The sequence below is a fragment of the Oxyura jamaicensis genome, chromosome 3 (assembly GCF_011077185.1).
Source record: "Oxyura jamaicensis isolate SHBP4307 breed ruddy duck chromosome 3, BPBGC_Ojam_1.0, whole genome shotgun sequence".
NCBI classification, from domain to species: domain Eukaryota; kingdom Metazoa; phylum Chordata; class Aves; order Anseriformes; family Anatidae; genus Oxyura; species Oxyura jamaicensis.
In genome coordinates this window covers 75410652-75429696 of record NC_048895.1, presented here as the reverse complement: position 1 = coordinate 75429696, position 19045 = coordinate 75410652, and the positions used below count along the sequence as shown (strand labels likewise).

The following is a 19045-nucleotide window of genomic DNA, read 5'->3' as shown; positions in this document are numbered from 1 at the left end:
GAACCTTCTTTTTCACTAGGGAGAGCTTGCCCTTTAAATCAGATGACTATATTTCTGTATTCTACATTTACCTACGGGCTGTATGTTTTTGTCTTATAAGATACGTCTGTCTATCAAATACCATGCAATCAAAGCTTGCTGAAGACAAATCAACAGCCACTTTAGCAGAGCAATTGAATAGCAAGACATATTAAAATAAAATTACACATTCTTTATACTGAAAACTAATAGTGATTGCAGTGACACAGTTTTTAACATTAGTTGTAGTTTGGATCATATGTAAATCTCAAACACAGCTTTACCTTCATCTAACCCAGATGAAAAACAGAATTCAGCTGTTTGTCACTCTCAGGGCAGAACCATCTTCCACATACATTTATTCATTTTGTTAGCTATAAAGTGGGAGAATTGATTTTTTTTTTTTTTTTTAATTTACAGTTCTAACACTGTGCATTTTTGATTTCCCAAGAAGATTAGATGGAAATTTTGTTCTGTGGGAGATTCTCAGCACAGGGCTAGATGCAGAATTGAAAACTAATGAAGATTCAAAAAGAATTAAAGGAAATTATTGTTTCGCCTTTTATCACCTGCAGGCTCCAGCAGCAGTTGCCTGTAAGGAACTCAGCTGAAAATTCACCCAAATGTTACGGACATTAAAATGATTGAAGAAATATGACACACTGCAGTACATCAAGAAATATTTAGTGCTACAAATGACTAATTCTTTATTTGCCACATTATTTTGGTGGGTGAATGATCACATGACGTACAAAATACCATTTGTGCAAAACAGCATTGTGGCAAAGGCAGGCTACGTTGCTGGAAAGGCTCAGTATGGTCTGCATACCAGCTGGAGCTATGCAGGATGATAACAATCATTGAAAATATTGCACACATGGTTTCACCAGGATCCCCTAATGAAAGTAAACTTTATCACAGAGAAACAGCTGATAGCTATTCTCTTATTTATTAGGAAAATTCAAATCTTCATAGATTTTCTACGGAAGACTGGGCATAACATATCAATGTGGTAGCTAAAAAAAAGTAACACATTATAAATACAATACCTAAAGGAATGTGATAATCTGGAGTTTTATTTTAGGGATACTGATGTACCCTTCTCAATAATGCTATTTTATAGTTGTTACTAAATTGTAACGTAAGTTATCTGCCAAGAAATCCATTTATATTTAGATAAAAAAATATTAAAAAAATATGCACACAAGTTTTATTCCATGTGTGGGCCAGTAATGCTCCTACACTGGAGACTGGTAAGTATTGTAGGCTTCAACAGCAGCAGGATCACCTTTGGATCAGCTACCATTAGGTTAAATTACTTTTGTATTTTATACTCACGTTGGGTTCATTATAAGTCGACGGAAGAAGTAAGTCCAGGTGATATAATCCATTGCATCCTGCTTAGAAGTAATGGTTCCAGCAGCAATTTCAGCATTCAAGTGGTCGGCCAGCACATCTAACAAGCTGAAGAACAGGAAACAAGAGGACTTTGCTGACTTTACAATCACAAAGACAGGTAATATATTTTGTAGAATTATGCATTAAAAGGTTTATTACTTTTAATCTGAAAATATTATATATTTATTTTCCGGTAAAAGAGAAGAGGGGAAGAAGAGGGGATGTAATTGCAAGGTCAGTCATCTTCTTTACATGGTATTGGTATGAAGCTCAAATTATTTTTTGATTGGACCAAGAATGCACACGTTTAAGTCATTTATGGAATGTATTCAGATGGAGCTACTAAGTGGTAACTTCTGAATACTGTATGTTGACCATATGATCATGCTGGTTTAATCCAATAGAGAATCATATGGAAAGACAAACAGGAAATGAAACAGTGGCAATAGCTTAGCTAATACTTGACAAATACTCGAGGGGCTATTAAAATTACATCAAAACTGCTTCCCCCAGATTTTTCCTCATCTTCATCCAATATAGGGGAAAAAAAAGAAAAAAAAAAAGCTACTTTTACCCAGAAATGTCTAAACTCTGAAACACAGAAGAACAAAAGCAGTGTAAAATGATTTTTACAGACTAAAATACTGTTTAGTTTCAGTAATGGAACAAAGACCTCCGCTTGGCTACCTAATGACATCATGCCTATCTGCAGTTCAGTCAGGGAATGGCAAATATCCTTAAAGATTAGCCTAATTTTTCCTGTATTATATCCTTTTACTCTTCCTATTATTTTCTTATTGATAAAAGTAAATAATAATTTGGTATGAGTAACTGTTATACTGCTCTACACCACTGGTTGCAGAGTTTTGAAGGCAAAGAAGCAGCTGTTCTACTCAGACCGTCCAACCTAAAATGGATTGATTATTCAATAGCTATTACTGAATTATTATTTATTATTCCATAATAAAAACCACTTTCTCTTTTGCTTCTAATGTGCCATATTTCAGACCCATGATCAGTGAGAGCACAAGGCCTGTCTGTCATTTGAGTTGTGTACTCAAGTCTAATGTCTAATGCATAGACTATCCTTTTTTAGAAAATTCTTTAATTAAAAAAATCTGAAGTTTAATTTTAAAAATTGGAAGTACTACACAAAGCTGATAAATCTGCTCTTTGGTAGAACAAGATGAGAAAGCATTCTAAAAATAAAATTCCTACACAAGAACCCAAATTTCTCTTTGAAGCTATGAAGGCTCTTACTTCAAATTATCTTTGATCATAAAAGACCACAACAACTCTAATCAGATCACAACCTACAAAGAACTTATCAAGATTACCATTAACATGTGAATCTTCATCTGAAAGTTCATCAAATATTTTTTGTTTATAGTGAAAGATGGAATATATCAAACTGTTGATATAAAAAAATATATACACAAAATGAGTTACTAGAAACATGCAATATTTATAGTATTAAAAATGGGAACAAGTTGTGATTAGTACTGTGATACTGAAGATATTTCTTTATCTAGAAACAATGGCTTTCCTAGTTCATGTTTCCTTATTGGCGCAGTGCACCGGGCACAAACCTATGGACAACACTATCAGTCTAGATATATCACCAGCATTTTAATCATGCTGCCCTTTTGACTTACTAGCTATCATTTCGAAGATGTTCAACTCCTTAGCCTTTTGTACTAAGTGCAATTATATGTTGAAAAAAAAAAAGAAAAAAAAAAAAAAAAAAGCATGCCTTCCTAAGAAAATAAAATACATGTTGCTGCAGTTTTTTTTTTTAAAAAAAAAAAAAAAAAAAAAAAATTAGTCTGCCTATGCAGCACTGAAATTAACCTTCAAATACACCAGTCCATTTAAACTACTTTTCACAGGTGGATAGGACTCTCAAGTTCCTGCATGTTTCCTGACTGTCCAGAGGTCCAATTAGTGCTCTTGTTGAGGGACGAAGTTTCCATAGGAGAACAATACTTTGAATTCTTCATTACTGAAAAAAGCTTTCATTAATGCTTATGTTTTATTAGATATCTGAGAATTCCTCCATGCATATATAGTAGACTGATGTAATTGGTTTTACTTCTTGTTGAACAACTATTATAAATATCAAAAACAAAGTACAAGTTACATTATGCTGGACAGAAAACTCTGTATCAACTAAGTTCAGAGAGAGTGCAAAAAGGTGGTGTTTCTATTTTTTCTGACAACAATCTTGCAGTTTTGAAGTGAAAGACTGTTTGAATGTGTATTAGTAATCACTTATACCAAGCAGATTTCTTTTTGAGCTAGGGAGCTTTTAAAGAATGTGAAATATCTATAATAGTTCAAGTTTTCTAGCTAAAAAGTGCTAGAAACTCTTTTTCTTTCCCCAGTAGGAATTTGCCATAGAATTTCAGAGAGGGTTGTGAGTATCACATACAGTTGTCTTACACACTCGCCTAGAGGAATAGTTTGTGCTCTCATTCCAGTGTCTGATACAACCAAATTAGAGAAGCATTTGTAAAATTATTTGGCAATGGACTAAAGAGCTCAACAGTGCTTCAAGACTCACGGAAGAAAGAATTTTTCTGGATAAAGATAGACAACTTTTTAAAAAATGAATTTCCTCTAGGACCTCAATATTTAGGATATACTCCGCACAGGAATTTTTTTTTTTCACTTTTCTGATTGCTTTTACTTTACCTGGATTCCACTGGGAAAGGTTCATAAAGGAATTTTTTGTAGAAGTCTTTCTTAATATCATGAACTAGAATTACAGCTTTGCCTTGGTCATCAAACTGTGGTCTGCCTGCACGTCCCATCATCTGAAGTACATCTGCCAAAGAGACAATAATGCATAAAATAAATGCATTAAAAATATATTTATTTCTATATAATGTATAATATATTTTTAAAAAATATTTCTTTGGCCTCATATGCCCTATTGATTTTTGACTTTTTTTTTTTTAATCTCAGGAAAATTTATGATCTTTGTGGCGGAGACTATCGTTTGCATACTTGAAGACCACCCACTGCAATAGTAACCAAGCCTACACCTAATATAAATACATAAATTCCCCCTTCTCTCCCTCTATTTGACATGGATCTCGTTTGTTATCATGAAATTAAAGATGATAGTGAGTAAAAGAACTCATAAAGCCTACAGTGGTAACCGTATATCACTTCCTAATCTTCAAGTACTTGACTTCACAATATTAGGTGTTCCTTGCATAAGACTCTGCTATATATAATTTCCTATGTTTTTAATAATTTAGAGGGAAAAAAAAGGTAAAGGTAATTATAATTACTAAGAGCTATGATCTTTGGCACTCAAACTTCAAGACAAGTGATATTTACTACTAGCACTGGAGTAGAGAAGGTTTCATATCATATGTTTTCCCTATATCAGATCATGATATACAAATTTAAAAGGAGATAAAGCTCACATCTACTATATCTTTTATTATTATTATATCTTATATTATTATTTGCAAATACAAGTTAGTCAGTGATTCCTAGAAACACCGAAAATACAAGTCTGTACAGAACATGCTCAACTTGCTACCTGACAACCAAGATATGTACACTTATCATCTATCTGTTTATGTCTTCTCATAATCTGAGAAGTGCATCAGGATAGGTTGTTCTTTATCTGTCCCAGCTGAGATCTGATTCCTTTTCGATGCCTCCAGCATCTATTTAAGTTTGAAGAAACAAATTACACTAGTTCAAAAGTAAGTTTTAAATATTTATTTTTATTTTTTTTATGTTTTTGTGTATTGTCTGAGTTCTATCATACCTACAGAGTATGCGGCTTGCAGTACCTGGCATTTTGAAAAATGGTTTCTTTGGCCTCAGAAGGAAAGTAAGTTTTTTGGCCCAATGGTGAGCAGGATATTATTGTCAAGAAAGGATAAGACAGAAGGTTTAGAATGTGATACAGCAATGGACAATGATAAGAGAAACAGTCCAGTGACAATAACCAGAAGTATTCAGTAACATACTTGTGTACACACGAGCTACATGAACACCAGTGTGTTTTTTATCAGTTTATTCATTTTCCTAATTTAGGAGTGACGTGAAATGTAAAATGAAATTAGTTTGAAAATGATAGGGGGGTGATGAAACATTATCTTGCTATTTTAATATGGTGATTTAAATTGTACGTAATAACATATAGGAAATGGTTTTACTATGGATATGATTTTTGCCAAATATTCTGCTAAATAATTATCCAAAACCAGTATTTTCTCTACTGACTATATGTTGCTTGGCTGCTTTTCATCACTTAACTAAACTCCTGATATGTTAAATGTGATCCAACTGGATGAGTAAACGTCTGGTCACTGAGAGAAGGACCTCCCCAGAACCTTCAATTTCACTGAAAGAATCATTTTTACTTATTTCAAAATTACTGAACGCTCCACAATGATTCATTCTGCCCTCAGCTGCTTACTTGGAGCCAAATGCATCCCTGGCACACAAAAGTAACTTCTGCAGGGAAAAAGAAAGTTATACCATGGCGGAACAGTGAAGGCAGCATTAAAGACAGTATTGTGAAAATGTGGAAATATTTCCAAAAGAAACACATTACATTTTCACTTAATTGCTGCTGAATAATTATATTACCTATCCACAGAACTTCCAGAAGCATGAATATTCTCTAGAAAGTTAAAAATATTCTAAACAAATCATACTACATTTCTTCATAAAATAAGGAATCTGCATTTTCTGTTGCAGTGCAAAGAATGAAGCCTAAATCATAGATGGTAGTAATCCCCTCTGTTCACACCCCCAGGAAGTCTTATTTAAAATTCAAGAACCAAACAACTTCTAATATCCAAGACACCTGAATTCAAACAGGCAGTAAAGAGTATAAACCTCTCCTAATGCCTTTGTGAGTGCTTGTATGATGGATTTCTAAAATAGCATAGTAAGGCCTCAATGTTTATTGAGTTTCTGATTTCTTCTGAGTATATTATTTACCCTATTACTTCTCTCTGACAGTCCCACAGATTCAACATAAAATCTAAAATATTAGTTGATTTTTTTCCTCAACACTCTTCCCCGTTCACTAATAAAGTCAGTTGTCACTGTTCTTCCAGCTGGGACGAGCAAAACTTCTCTGCAGAGACTGTTTATACTAGGTTTATACCAGCCAGTCTGTCACAAAATGCAAGTGTATATGGCAAAGCTCCCAGATCATACCAGAATCTTTGAACAAGAGAGCTGGTCTGGAAATTGATCCCAAGTTTCCAGCAGAGCACTAACCACTAAATTAACCTCCGTGATGGGTTACTTGGAGAAATAACCCCTGTATTATTTTCAGTTTGAGCTTTTCTCATTAGTAAGTTTCTCTTGCTATAAAAAGAGCGTGTGGCTTAAAGGATGCAAGATCTCTATTTACATTAAAAATAACATTTATTTGTCCTTAGATGTATACATCTCTGGCATACTGCAGGATCATTTAATAATAAACTTCCTCTTGTGAAAATAGAAAGAGAAAACAGAACAGGAAACCTGGAATAAATTTAGCTTGTCCTCATTCTTCAAGCTTAGTACCCATCCAGACAGATATTCTCCCTGCCTAAACTTTGAAAGAAGTTCTTCCAGGGTTCACTTTCTTAAGCTCATTGGATACAGAGCAGTTTAAGAAAAGTAGAAAATAATGGAGGTAGGAAGCCATAAGAGTCTATATCAAACCAGAAATTCAAATGTTTTATTAAGCTGATTATTTTTGAAATAACACTTATTTGAAGTATCTCTTATGTCACTAAAGATACTATACTAGTTAGAGTTTTTGTTTACTGTCAAGTGATGACATATACATTTTATGCTCTCATATATGTGTGATACAACTTTTGCACTTCAAACCATTAAAATCTGTTTCTATTTAAAAAAAGGTTTAAAAAAATTGTGTGAAAGATTCCTTTTGTCCGAATTACTAGGAAGATAAATGATTTCATATTGTACCTTTAATTGCCTAATGTCTACTTTGGAACTTAGAATGTCTACTTTGGAACTTAATGTCTACTAAGGAACTTAGAAAAAGAAAGATTTACAAAACTGAAACATTTTTTAGTCATGTAAAATCTTAAGAGTTCTCTTACAACTTGCATTAAACAGAGAAACCCTCCTCAGCAACCCTAGCTTCTACCTAATGTAGGTATTCTCATTGGTTAGTTACAAAATAATTCATATCATTTGCATATGTTTGAAATATATTTCAGCGTAAGAATATTTCCATAATTTATGTTAGTACCTGTAATGGGATAATCCACGTAACGCCTTGTTTTTCCATCATAGTATTCTGTTCCTTTAACAATTACTAAATGAGCTGGAAAATTTACACCCCAAGCTAATGTGCTTGTGGCAATAAGAACCTAAAACAGAAAGAAAGATTAATGAGGTACATGTAACCAAAAGACAACTTTTAAAATTCTATGTAAAACACATTATGGCAGGATTCAAAGAACAAATGTACCTGGATTTTGCAGTTCACAAACAATTCTTCCACAGTTTTCCTGTCTCTCTCATGGAGACCTGCGTGGTGCATGCCTATTCCAAAAGCAAGTGTCAGCTTCAAGTTTGAATCTCTAACTGTCACTATAATGTCATTCATCTGTAACAGAGTGAATAGTTAGATATTTTAAAACAGATTACTCAGAAATTTTTAAACTTTTACGGTTGTTATTTTTTATATCAAGGATAATTTGCTCAACTGTTCACACAGACAGGAAAACAGGGTCTTCATTCTTTGAAAAGTCTGCTTTCACTCTAAAAAATCAAATGCTATATTAAGGGCGGGGGGAATACAAAACTACATGACTAACTAGCATAGATAAGGAAATGAAAATGCTGAAAATATCTTGACAGTGCTGGCAAATGCTGTGTATTCTGCTCTGTGTTAGTTTAATGCAATTCTTTGGATCAAAAGGGTTAGACCTGGTAAAAAATATAGCAAATCCCTGCAACCAGCAACAAAACAGTCATGAAAAATAAATGACTCACCAATGCCTATGAAAAGATAGACACAGTTCTACAATTTGATAATTCTGCAGTTATTATCCATCAATAAAGATTTTGATTTACATGCTGTAATCCAAATTCTTTTGATTTTTTTTGAGAGATTGTAATTTATAGACTCAAACCCTGTAGTGAAACCCAACATACAGTAAATGTATTCATTTGAAATTTTAGAAGGACAAAAAGTTAATTTTTATTACTATTACTATTCAAATCTATGACTATTTGGAATCCTTTTAACTACCCTCTACATTTCTTGCCTAAGTTTTCACGTAGTAAGTTCCATAATGAGCTCATTTATTTCTGCAGACTACCTCTGTGAAAAAGCCCCTCACTAATAACGAACAAAAGATTTGCAACTTCTTTATCTTGCTTGGTGATTTACTCCTCAATATTCTTTCTATTGTTGAATTCCTACGGCCATTTGTTATTATATGTGATTTTATTATAATATAGCCAGAAACTTTCAAACCTCATTTCTTATTAGTGGTTTCCTGGTGCCACCAGCAGTGGCACGATGATATTGCATACTTACGGGCAGCATCGCTCACAGTTAACCTAGGAGGTATAGCCAAGTTTAAAGAACAAAAGAGTAGTGCAAAATGAATTACTCATGGTAACTGGAGAACTCAGACTGAATATTTAGTCTCACCCCAGACTGAGTACCTCGAAGTACTGAGATATGGTATTTGTATGACTGCAGTGATAACATAATTCCCACTTCAAACTCTGAGGTGTTGCACTTCTGATGCTCAAAACTGTAACTTTCTTCAAATGTTTTCAGGCTTTTATAATTCTCAGACCTTAATGTTTCTACAATTACTTATGTATCTAAACCCAACTAATATATGTAATCACGATTATCAAAAAATCCTCGGTACAAAAAATCCAGGGAGTATAATAGCCTATTTTCAGGATTTTAAAAAATCCAATATAGATTTTATAAATCAATCAATTTTTGTCAGGAAGAACAAATTATAAAGCAGTTTAAACTCTATTTGTTGTAGTAATATTGATTAATTGAGCCAGGAATTACAGAAGTAACAGAGAACCCAATTTTCAAAAATATTTTTTCAAGTTTTGGCTTGGTCCAATCAATTTGAACTACCTAATGGATGCCCCTAAACTTCATTTTCTCTCACAGTGCAGCTGCTTGGAAGTTCCTGGCACTATCTTATATTATGAGACATGGTAAGTTTGTTGCATAAACTAAACTAACTTGTATAAAAGGGATGCATACAGCAGAGAAGAGTGAAAGGGACTATAAAACACTGAAAGAAAAGGAAGCAGGAAGAAAAAAGCAATGAACTGAGAAGCAAAAAGGGGATATCTGTTTAGGAAAGGGAAACAAGAAGAGGGGTAGATAAGCAGAAGAGAGAGAAAACTGAATGAAAGGAGGATATGTTAAAGGATAAAGTTTATCTATCTAGATACAATCAGCAAACCTTTGATTTCTCTAGTCAACATGTAGACTTGTGACTGTAGTGTAGACAACATGAATTATGACCCATCTTAAAGATTTCTTCTAAGACAAAAAAAAAAACTGGATAAAATGAGAATCAGCACGCTGCTTTCTCTGCAATTATGATTAACAACTATAGTAGAAATTCTAGTCATAGTATAAGAAGTAGCATATATATATATATATGGTAAATATAGTTGTAACTGCAACCATAGTTTACTATGGTTTTATGAAATGGTACTAGCACAGTGCTTAGATAGACACTGAGAAATATTAGTTTTATGTATACATTTAACATACAGGGAAGACAGATGGAAAAGTGGAAAAAAGCACCAGGAAGCATCAGGAGAAAATACAAAAATATAAATGCATTTACTTCATTTCTGCCTTCAAAAATTGACAAAGGATATTAAATTGTTGAATTAATTTTTCTTCTACCCACCAAGTATCATTACCTTATGATAGTCATGCCTCTAATATGAGAGAACAAGCCAGTTCCAAAGACATTTATTTAATTATTCACATGAGCAGAATTTGATATTGGGAAAATAATGAATCTAAACTCCCTTTTCCTCTAGAAAATACAGCAATCAAATTAGCCGATTTGGATTGGTCTATGCCAATTAGACTGCTCCTTCAGCACACGCAGTTTTACAATGTTAGTTCTTTTCAGTACAGAACCTGAGCTAAACCTTTTTGTCATGTAGTTTCTAGCATATAACATCCTAAATTCTCACTGCTGGGAATTTATTCAAAGATGTTCTTCTTGCAGTGGTTATTTTTTTTTTACAATCAGCAGTGGTTATTTTTTTTTTTTCCCTCTGACTTGTATTACAGCGGTGGCCTGTGGTGCTGTTAGTCATACCTGCAAAGCAGTGTAATTTACCACAGGAAAACTAAAAGAACCCTTAGCAGGATAGCTGGCGCATGTACTACTATCCTGTCACTTTAGCAGCAGGGAATCCTAGGCATTTTTAGCTGACCCCTTACTTTCACATAAATCAATGTAATAAACATAACTATTGTACCCATAGGCACAATCCAAGGCTTAAAATTCTCGTGACAATTTATTTAAAAATATAACCCCCTTATGTCAATTTAGTTTTAAGAATACTATCACTTTCTATTAAGTAATGCTGGCGTAATTAATAGTTTGATTAACCAGAAGCAGACACACCATTGTGACTAAAAATCAAGACTAAAATTTCTACAGTTTTAACTTTATTACTATTTATCATTTCTGAAAAAAACTGTACTGTAAACTCGCAAAAGGTCAAAGATATACTTTAAGTACAGAAAGTATTTAAAAATAATATAAGGAAATATACATGGGACTGACATTAAAACAAAAGGAATTAAAATAAAAAATAATAATAATTTAAAACAACAACAACAAAAAACTATTAACACTTGATTCAGGGAACCTAGTGCAAGGGGCGATTTTCCCTGGACTCAAAGACAGTCAGGACCGGGTCCACACAGAGAAATTTTTGCTATTTTTCACATATCTCCTGATGAACAAACAAAAATCCCTCCCATGCTTTCCTCTAACATCAGGTTGATTAGGATTATACCTTTTAGTTAAAAACCTATAAAAACAAATGTTTACTGTAAATTATCACAAAATATTTATTATAAAAAAATCAAGTCTATTTTGATCTTGTATATTCTAATCTCTGAACAAGCTAGATTTTTCTCAAACTAGTAAGTAGTCATTTTCTTTGTTCCTGCACATATGTAAACTGTTGAACCATTTACTTTAAGCTAATAGAACTTTTTTATATTTTAAATTTATTATACTTAAAAAGCTTTTGTAGAAAGATAGGATTCCATTTAAGTAGATACATTACCCTGTGCCTGAAATACATTCCAGTCAGAGTATAATTCAGCAAGTTGATGACAATGCTGGCTCCAAAAGAAAGGAGGAGACCAGATTGGACAAGAATGAGCTAACAGATTGTGCAGCCCAATTCTGTCCCTTTGAGTGTGATATATTGTTTCAAGATGCTAAAAACCCATACTTTCTCAAAGCATATCTGTTGTGCTGGTTTTCCCATTTTCACAGAATCCTCATTATTAGTACTCTGTACTCTTTTCAAAGCACGTCAGACTCAGACCATATGCCACTGAATAATGCTTATCAATTGTCTAAAATGCCCAATAGAAGAAAGATGTGCCAAACAAAAGAATCGTGAAAGTTATGAAGTCTTTTACAAAAATAATTACATATTTCACATCTGCTACAGATGTTAAGTGAAATAAAAACATCTCCTTGTTATAACTAAATGTTAATTTTTTATGACACACTTTTGTGTCATAAAAACAACATCTTGTAGAAGGAAGTTGAACTTCTATAATGAGTGTAACACTTAGAAATTATACTTCAGTACCTTCTCGATCTTTAAAGACAAGAAAAAAGTCATCTAAAAAAATTAAAAGTTGACTTGCCTTCATACTCCAGAACTCTCCCACACAAAATAAAATGCTCAGAACACCTCAGATAAGATTTAAAAAATACTTTACAAAATTCTTTAAACATTTGAGATATATTATTAAAGCCTATATACTTAACACTAACAATCTCATTTAAAAGCCAGCAAGATACCTAATCATAACACAGACCAGATTCTTCTATTCCAGTTTTATAGCACTGCATTACTTCAGAACAATAACATTGAGATAATAGGTTATTTGATTTAAAGGTTAGAGAAGGAAAACTCATCTTTCGTCTTTCCAACAATTCTTTTTTTTCCCTCCAGCAATACAAAACACAACTTTATGGTAAAATTTAAGTCACTTTCAGGCAGAAGTCTATGCATATTTCCACAAAGTGTAGAAACATACACACAAACACACACACAATTAATGCACATATGATTATACAAACACTCACATCTCTACAATCTTGTAATCAGTATGAGTCTGATTCATTCTTTCGTAGTCAATGAACGCCCTTCATTCAAGTGTCCTCGCATTCAATGGGAGCTGGATATTGCCCAGTATGGATGCTATTGAATATTACAGTAGGTATGTTTGTGCTAAAGGATTTTAGTTATTTCTAGAGGTCCCATAAAGAACAGTCTTAACAAGATGCAGATGGTAAAATGATGCACACAGCAGAATGCAGAAATCACTGTGGTTAAATTTAAAACTGTATACATGGGTATACTTCTGATATTTGCAGTGCAAGAGAAGAAGAAGAAAAATCCAAGTATCTCGCCAGGAAGTAAATTTCTTTAAAAACAAACAAACAAGAAAACACTTTGCTTGTTTGCTGCTGAAAACTGCATTCTACCCTCAAACAATAAACAATAAATACTACTTTGTACTTTGTTTTAGGTAAAATAATAATAATTTAAAAAGTAAAAACATTAGAGCAAAATAAATAAACTGAAAACTTGATTCTAATACATTCTGCCGTACAAAGATTGCAACATCTACCACCACCACAAATATAGATGTAATTTCTTAAAGAGAAGAGCTTGTTCCTCTTTAGTCAGCTCCTAATGCAGAGCAGTGTAGATCTTACACAAACTTACCATCACATACTGGTGGCACTGTCTTTTTCTAAAAGGATAATCTGAGCTGTTGTTCCTTTTAACAAGTTAAGTAATGGGTCACGAGCTTGAACATTATAATCTTGGCTGGCAGCTCAAAATTAGAATTTAAGATAGTAATTGAGTACTTAGAAACCATCTCATGGTTATACAGAAAAGCAGGGTGAACATAAAGTTTTATTTTTTTCATTGGCATCTGCTGGCAAACACATATTGTCATGGTTGAACAATAAAAGAAATGAAGAATTACTCAATTTACAGGGGCAGTCTTCTCTTTGAGACGTACTGCCTATTCACATTTCTGTCATGATGCACCTGTGCCTCACAAGTAATAACGAGGACGATCTTTACAGAGTGATGTCTACTGAAGAGCCCTTGCAACTACCGCAGACAGTCACAAATGGCAAGGAAGGCAGCTTCAACTGCTTCTTCACTCCGTGGTGAAAAACAAACTGTGTTGGGACTGAAAACTCTAAGAGGGATAGAAAGCTGGTTTTGGAATATGTATGGACAATCTACCTTACCAAAAAAAAAAAAAAAAAAAGAGAAAAAAGCAACCTACCTGTAAGGCTCTAAGGTAACCATTTTTTCTTCTTCAAGAGAATGTTCACTCCAACCCTACTTTGGGCAGACTCTGAAGCAGTCCTGGTTAAATCCCACAGAACTGATTGCTACAGCAGGACTACCACATGTGCTATGCATAGCAATTGGCAAATATAGGGATGATATTTGAAGAATCAACTACAAATCTCAGCAAGTAGGATATTTCAAAACGTTTTTGTAGGTTATCTTGCTTAGACTAAATGAGATATGAGGTATTCAGGTGAACATTTCTTCATGAAAATCATGCACAGAGCCTGAAACTTATTTGGATAGAATCTATTAAACAGATCAAACTATTTCTGTGCAACAACAGGTCCAGTAGAACTGGGTACATAATCAGTACTAGAAACAACAACCTTCCTCAAGTACTGTCCAGTCCTCTGAAGACCGACTTGTCTCAACCTTCTGAACAGCTTTCAACTTCCTGAATACCGTGGGAACATGGGTATGAGCCGGAAACTGTACATCAGACATGAAATTCAGGGAAAGTATCCAGGAAGGATCATCTCCAAAACTAAATGGAGTTGCTGGTAATATGTATTTTCAGTACAGGGAAGTAAAACAAAACTGCTTTTCAATTATAATTCAGTTGCACCTCTTAGACCACTGATGAAAGAAAGAAAATCTGTGATTCCCCCATGATGCAGGTATGATGCTGTCTACTTTGGTGGCAACGAATGAAAGGTTGTTCCTGTATGTTATTTACACATACAGATATATATTCCAGAAGCTTCACAGAACTTCATGTCCTTTGAGATACAACTGATTGTAATGTTGTCTGAATTTGATACTTATAGCTGGGTGGCAGAGATGGTGGTGGATTTGCCTGTGACCTGAGAGGACTGGGAAGAGAACTAATCTGGAGTTTTGTGAACAGAAGCCTTCGCATACTGCAAATAAAAGCCTGGTTTGGAGCTACCACTGATCAGGGGGAAACTTGACAAACTACAGGATCTACAAAGATGATGAGGGAAGCTAAGATGAAAAACGTACTGAAGATCTACTATTGCCTTCTCTCCCCCATTCCAACCCCCCACAAACCCTGAATCCTTCTGTTCCCATGACAGAAAAGTTGCCATGCTGGGCAACAGAAGAATTGACTTCAGTGGCTGTAGGTATATGTGTCTACCACACTACCAGTCTTCCAGATGTTATTATGGATGGCACTGCTTATAGCATTTTAAGTAGTCTTCTGAAGTCTACCTGCTGGGAAGCTAACATAAACATAGAATAACATTTGGCCATTTACACGATTAAATGAAACTAACCTATGAGTTCTTGAAAGAATCTTATATCAGTTAAAATTAATATAATACAAATAAAGATGAATGAAAAAAAGTGCCAAGGCCACCTGTAAAGCTTGTAAACTTTGTGAACACCCATTTATGAAAAAAAATCTTAATTCTCAACATCTTTCACAATTAACAATTACTAATATTTTGAAAATTAAGTCATTTGTCTTTAAGTCCCCCTCAAGGAACATTGGTCATAAAGAAATGAGTGTGAAAAACTGATAGGTTTCAAAAATGGTTTAAAGACAACAAAAATTTCTTTTTATCTAAGTGGTCCATTTTTATCTTATATGGACATGAGATACACTGTGAGTACGTGAGCAAGTGTTTAGGTTGGGAACTGCCTACTGTAAAGTAGATAATCATTAGTTCGAATATGAGAAAACAATTCTTTATTTCGAGGGTGACAGAGCACTGGAACGGGTTGCCCAGAAAGGCTCTTTTTCTAGAGAGATTCAAAATCTGCCTGGATGCCATCCTGTGCAATGTGCTCCAGGTGATCCTGCTTGGCAGGGGGGTTGGATCAGATGATCTCCAGAGGCCCCTTCCAACCTCAATCATTCTGTGAATTTTGCCTATTTCATCTAATCCAAGCTTGACTTTAATATAAATTGAAGTTAGAATATTTAAATAAAAAATACTATGGATAAAGAAGTAAGCAGTACATACACTAGGTATGTAGCACTAATGTAACTTTGTCCCTTGATTTAATGTCAAATGAAACTCAGATTAATCTTGCTCATTTAAAACACAAATCTACAAACTGATCCCCTGATTACCTAACGAAGTGTCCACATGAACTTGTAGGTACTTCAGACACAAGTGTGCTATACATAATAGTGGTCAGTAATTAGTGGTCAGTAATCCTCAGTCTTTTATATTTACACAATCAGAAATGAGTAACTTGGTAAGTATCTTTGTTATATGCCAAACATTCAGATTACTAATTCAAATACAAATCATATGCAAATGTTATCAGACTAATAAATGCAAAGTCTGTTTGTCCTTGTCATCTCCTATTTCAAGATCTTCAGAGGTATATTCTGAAACAGACAGAAATATCTATGCTCTGACAGGGTCAATGATCAGAAGACCTAAATTCATAGATTCTTAACAGAAAATGCTTCTCTAGCAAGTCTCTAATTCTTAAATGAAGAAGCTTCAGCTACTGTTCTTTTCAGGACAGTAAGGGCTCATATGACATGTACAAGCTATTCAGATTAATGCAAGTCATTTAGAGTAAACTGCATGTTGAATACTCTAATTGTAGGTGAGATTACTACAGTAAACTAGCCTAAGTTATCAGAGAGCTCTACTAGGCAGTAGTAATTTTTATATGAATTGTTTCTGTTATGCTCAAGAAAACAAGTTAAATGGAGGTTACACACTAAGGGAAGCAGCATCAGATTAAGACACGTTTCAGTACTAGCAGTTTGTCAGCCAAGACATCCATTTGCTCTTGTAAAATCCACCCAAGAGGGAGGATACAAATGTTATGCTTTATCTCATAGAAAAATCACACCTTTTTTTTTTTTTTTTTCTTTTTTTTCCCTTCAAAGAACAAAGTCAAGCATCCTTCTAACCTAGACATCTATAGTTTTTGGCATGTAATTTTTGGTATACGTATATACATTTCATATAACTGTTAAATACAAGGTTTTGACCTTATGTTTGTTAGCCATGTATTTTGCTGTACCTTGGCCCTATATTATCACAAATTCCTGTGCAGAATGTCTACAACCATTAGAGAAAGCTAATTTCCAAATTCTAGGAAATCTGAACAATAATTAGAATAGTTTTGAAGCAATGATATACAATAATCAGTACCGTTAGTCCAGAAGTAAATAAATAGTTCTGTATTCAGAGCAGGTGCAGAAACAAGTACAATAAATAAAATCTAGTATACATTTTGCAGAATGCAGATAAAACAGAATATTGAATGGTTGTTTATTATTTGATTTGTTTTTCCCAATAAATGAAAGGAGGATTGTTTGGAGGAACAATACAAGGAAATGTAATTAAAGATTATATTGCGTGAAAAATAATTAAAATCCTGGCTCCTGCATTACTTAACATCTGAGTGTTTGAATTTGTAATGTTAATATTCTTATAATAAAGATATTGGCAGAAGCTATCTTACATTTTTATAAGATTAATTTATTTCACTGATACCATTCTGAAGTGGTTGGTTCTACAGTATCTATACATATACATATATATGAATGTAGATGGATAAATATATGCATATATGTACATACATATATAAAAATATATATATTCATATACAGTAGCACAGACTGAGTTATCTTATGAGAAGGATGATTTTGCTCCTAAAACAGTGATACAGATTTGGTTTAAATTTCAGCTCAACAGCTACACGCCACTGACTTCCGGCTGTAAACTTTTGAGAACAGTAGTCTTCTTTCTTTTATTCTTTGTCTTATTTTTTTTTTTATCAAATACTTCTACCATGTGATATATGCTATCTGGGATGATGGGAATACCATTAATAACAGATATGCATGAAAAAGAAAAGAAATCACTTTCTAAAGATCAGATCTTGAAAAGATGCTTATATAGTCTTAATGCTATATATTTATATATTTAACAATTTTAATACATACTTGAAACATAGCATATAAATAGCTGTTTGAAGATCTACCCCCAAATCACTCTTTATTTTTAATGTATTGTGTTTTCAAATAGGCATCAACAAAATAGAAGCATCAAAAATAATTCAGGTAAAATTATTCTACCTCTCTTTCATCCATCTTCAGCCATTGTTTGGGATCATCCTCAGTAGCTAGGAAAGCAATCAGATCTAAGGCAGTAAGCCTCGTCTGACGTCTGGATGACACGAAAATAAGAACAGGCTTGGCTGGAGAATGGCTCCGAATAGCTGTTGAGAAAAACAGAACTTTAGGACTGGGACCTTTAATGATAAAAAAAAAAAAAAAAAAAAAAAAAAGATTTTCTCTTTGTAATACCTACACAGCTGATTCACACTTCTCTGCAGCTGATATCCACTCTGTTCTGACAGACATATACAAATGAGATCAGCACACAGCATCTCTGAATCAAAAATCATGTAACTGCTTAGCTGAATCTGAGTTAATTTGCCCTGCTATTTCATTGATCATTGTAATCTAAAGATTTAAAAGAAGAAAATAGAAAAAAAAAAAAAAGCCAAAAAAAAGGAAAAAAGAAAAGAATAGAAAAAACAGAAGCTGGACAAACTTCCTAGACTTTAAAGCTTGTGTATTTCTCTATCTCAACCTAATAAGTATGTTATGTTTTCTAACCTATTAAAATATATTTACTCAGGATAAGTGCCATTGAGGCCCGAAACTTGCTTTTTCTGCCTGATCCTGTGCACAGACTGCATAAATTCATGCAAAATATCACTTCAATCTACCAAAATAAAAAAGGTATAAATGGCAGAGAGGGACCTTGGAATAGCTGCTGCGTAAGGTGGTTATAATGGTACAAAGGAACTTTGTTTCTGCTGTTTACTTATCAGTTTGATATATTTGAACCAATTATGTTTTTGAACTTTCTACAAAAGCAATTTCTTGCACCGTTCAAGTTTGAAAAATTTCAGGTTGCAGCATTTTTATTTTTATTTTTAAATGATCTCAGGAATAAGAATTGCAATGGAAATGTTAAAATAATCTTTACTACATCAGGTCAAACAAGTG

General features: G+C 33.5%; 1 protein-coding gene and 1 long non-coding RNA gene across 2 annotated transcripts in view; one reads left to right on the top strand and one right to left on the bottom strand.

Annotated features, from left to right (window-relative positions):
* Positions 1 to 19045, bottom strand: part of ASCC3 (activating signal cointegrator 1 complex subunit 3) — a 277788-nt gene that overhangs the window by 48171 nt on the left and 210572 nt on the right. The window contains exons 30-34 of the mRNA XM_035321897.1: positions 18104 to 18246; positions 7892 to 8029; positions 7670 to 7790; positions 4111 to 4243; positions 1357 to 1482 (exon numbers count right to left, since the gene is read on the bottom strand). Coding sequence (XP_035177788.1) covers positions 1357 to 1482; positions 4111 to 4243; positions 7670 to 7790; positions 7892 to 8029; positions 18104 to 18246 — 661 coding nt within the window. The remainder of the gene's footprint in view (positions 1 to 1356; positions 1483 to 4110; positions 4244 to 7669; positions 7791 to 7891; positions 8030 to 18103; positions 18247 to 19045) is intronic.
* Positions 1401 to 4561, top strand: LOC118164390. The gene is made up of 2 exons (XR_004749472.1): positions 1401 to 1534; positions 4384 to 4561. It is a non-coding gene; the product is annotated as an uncharacterized LOC118164390 (long non-coding RNA).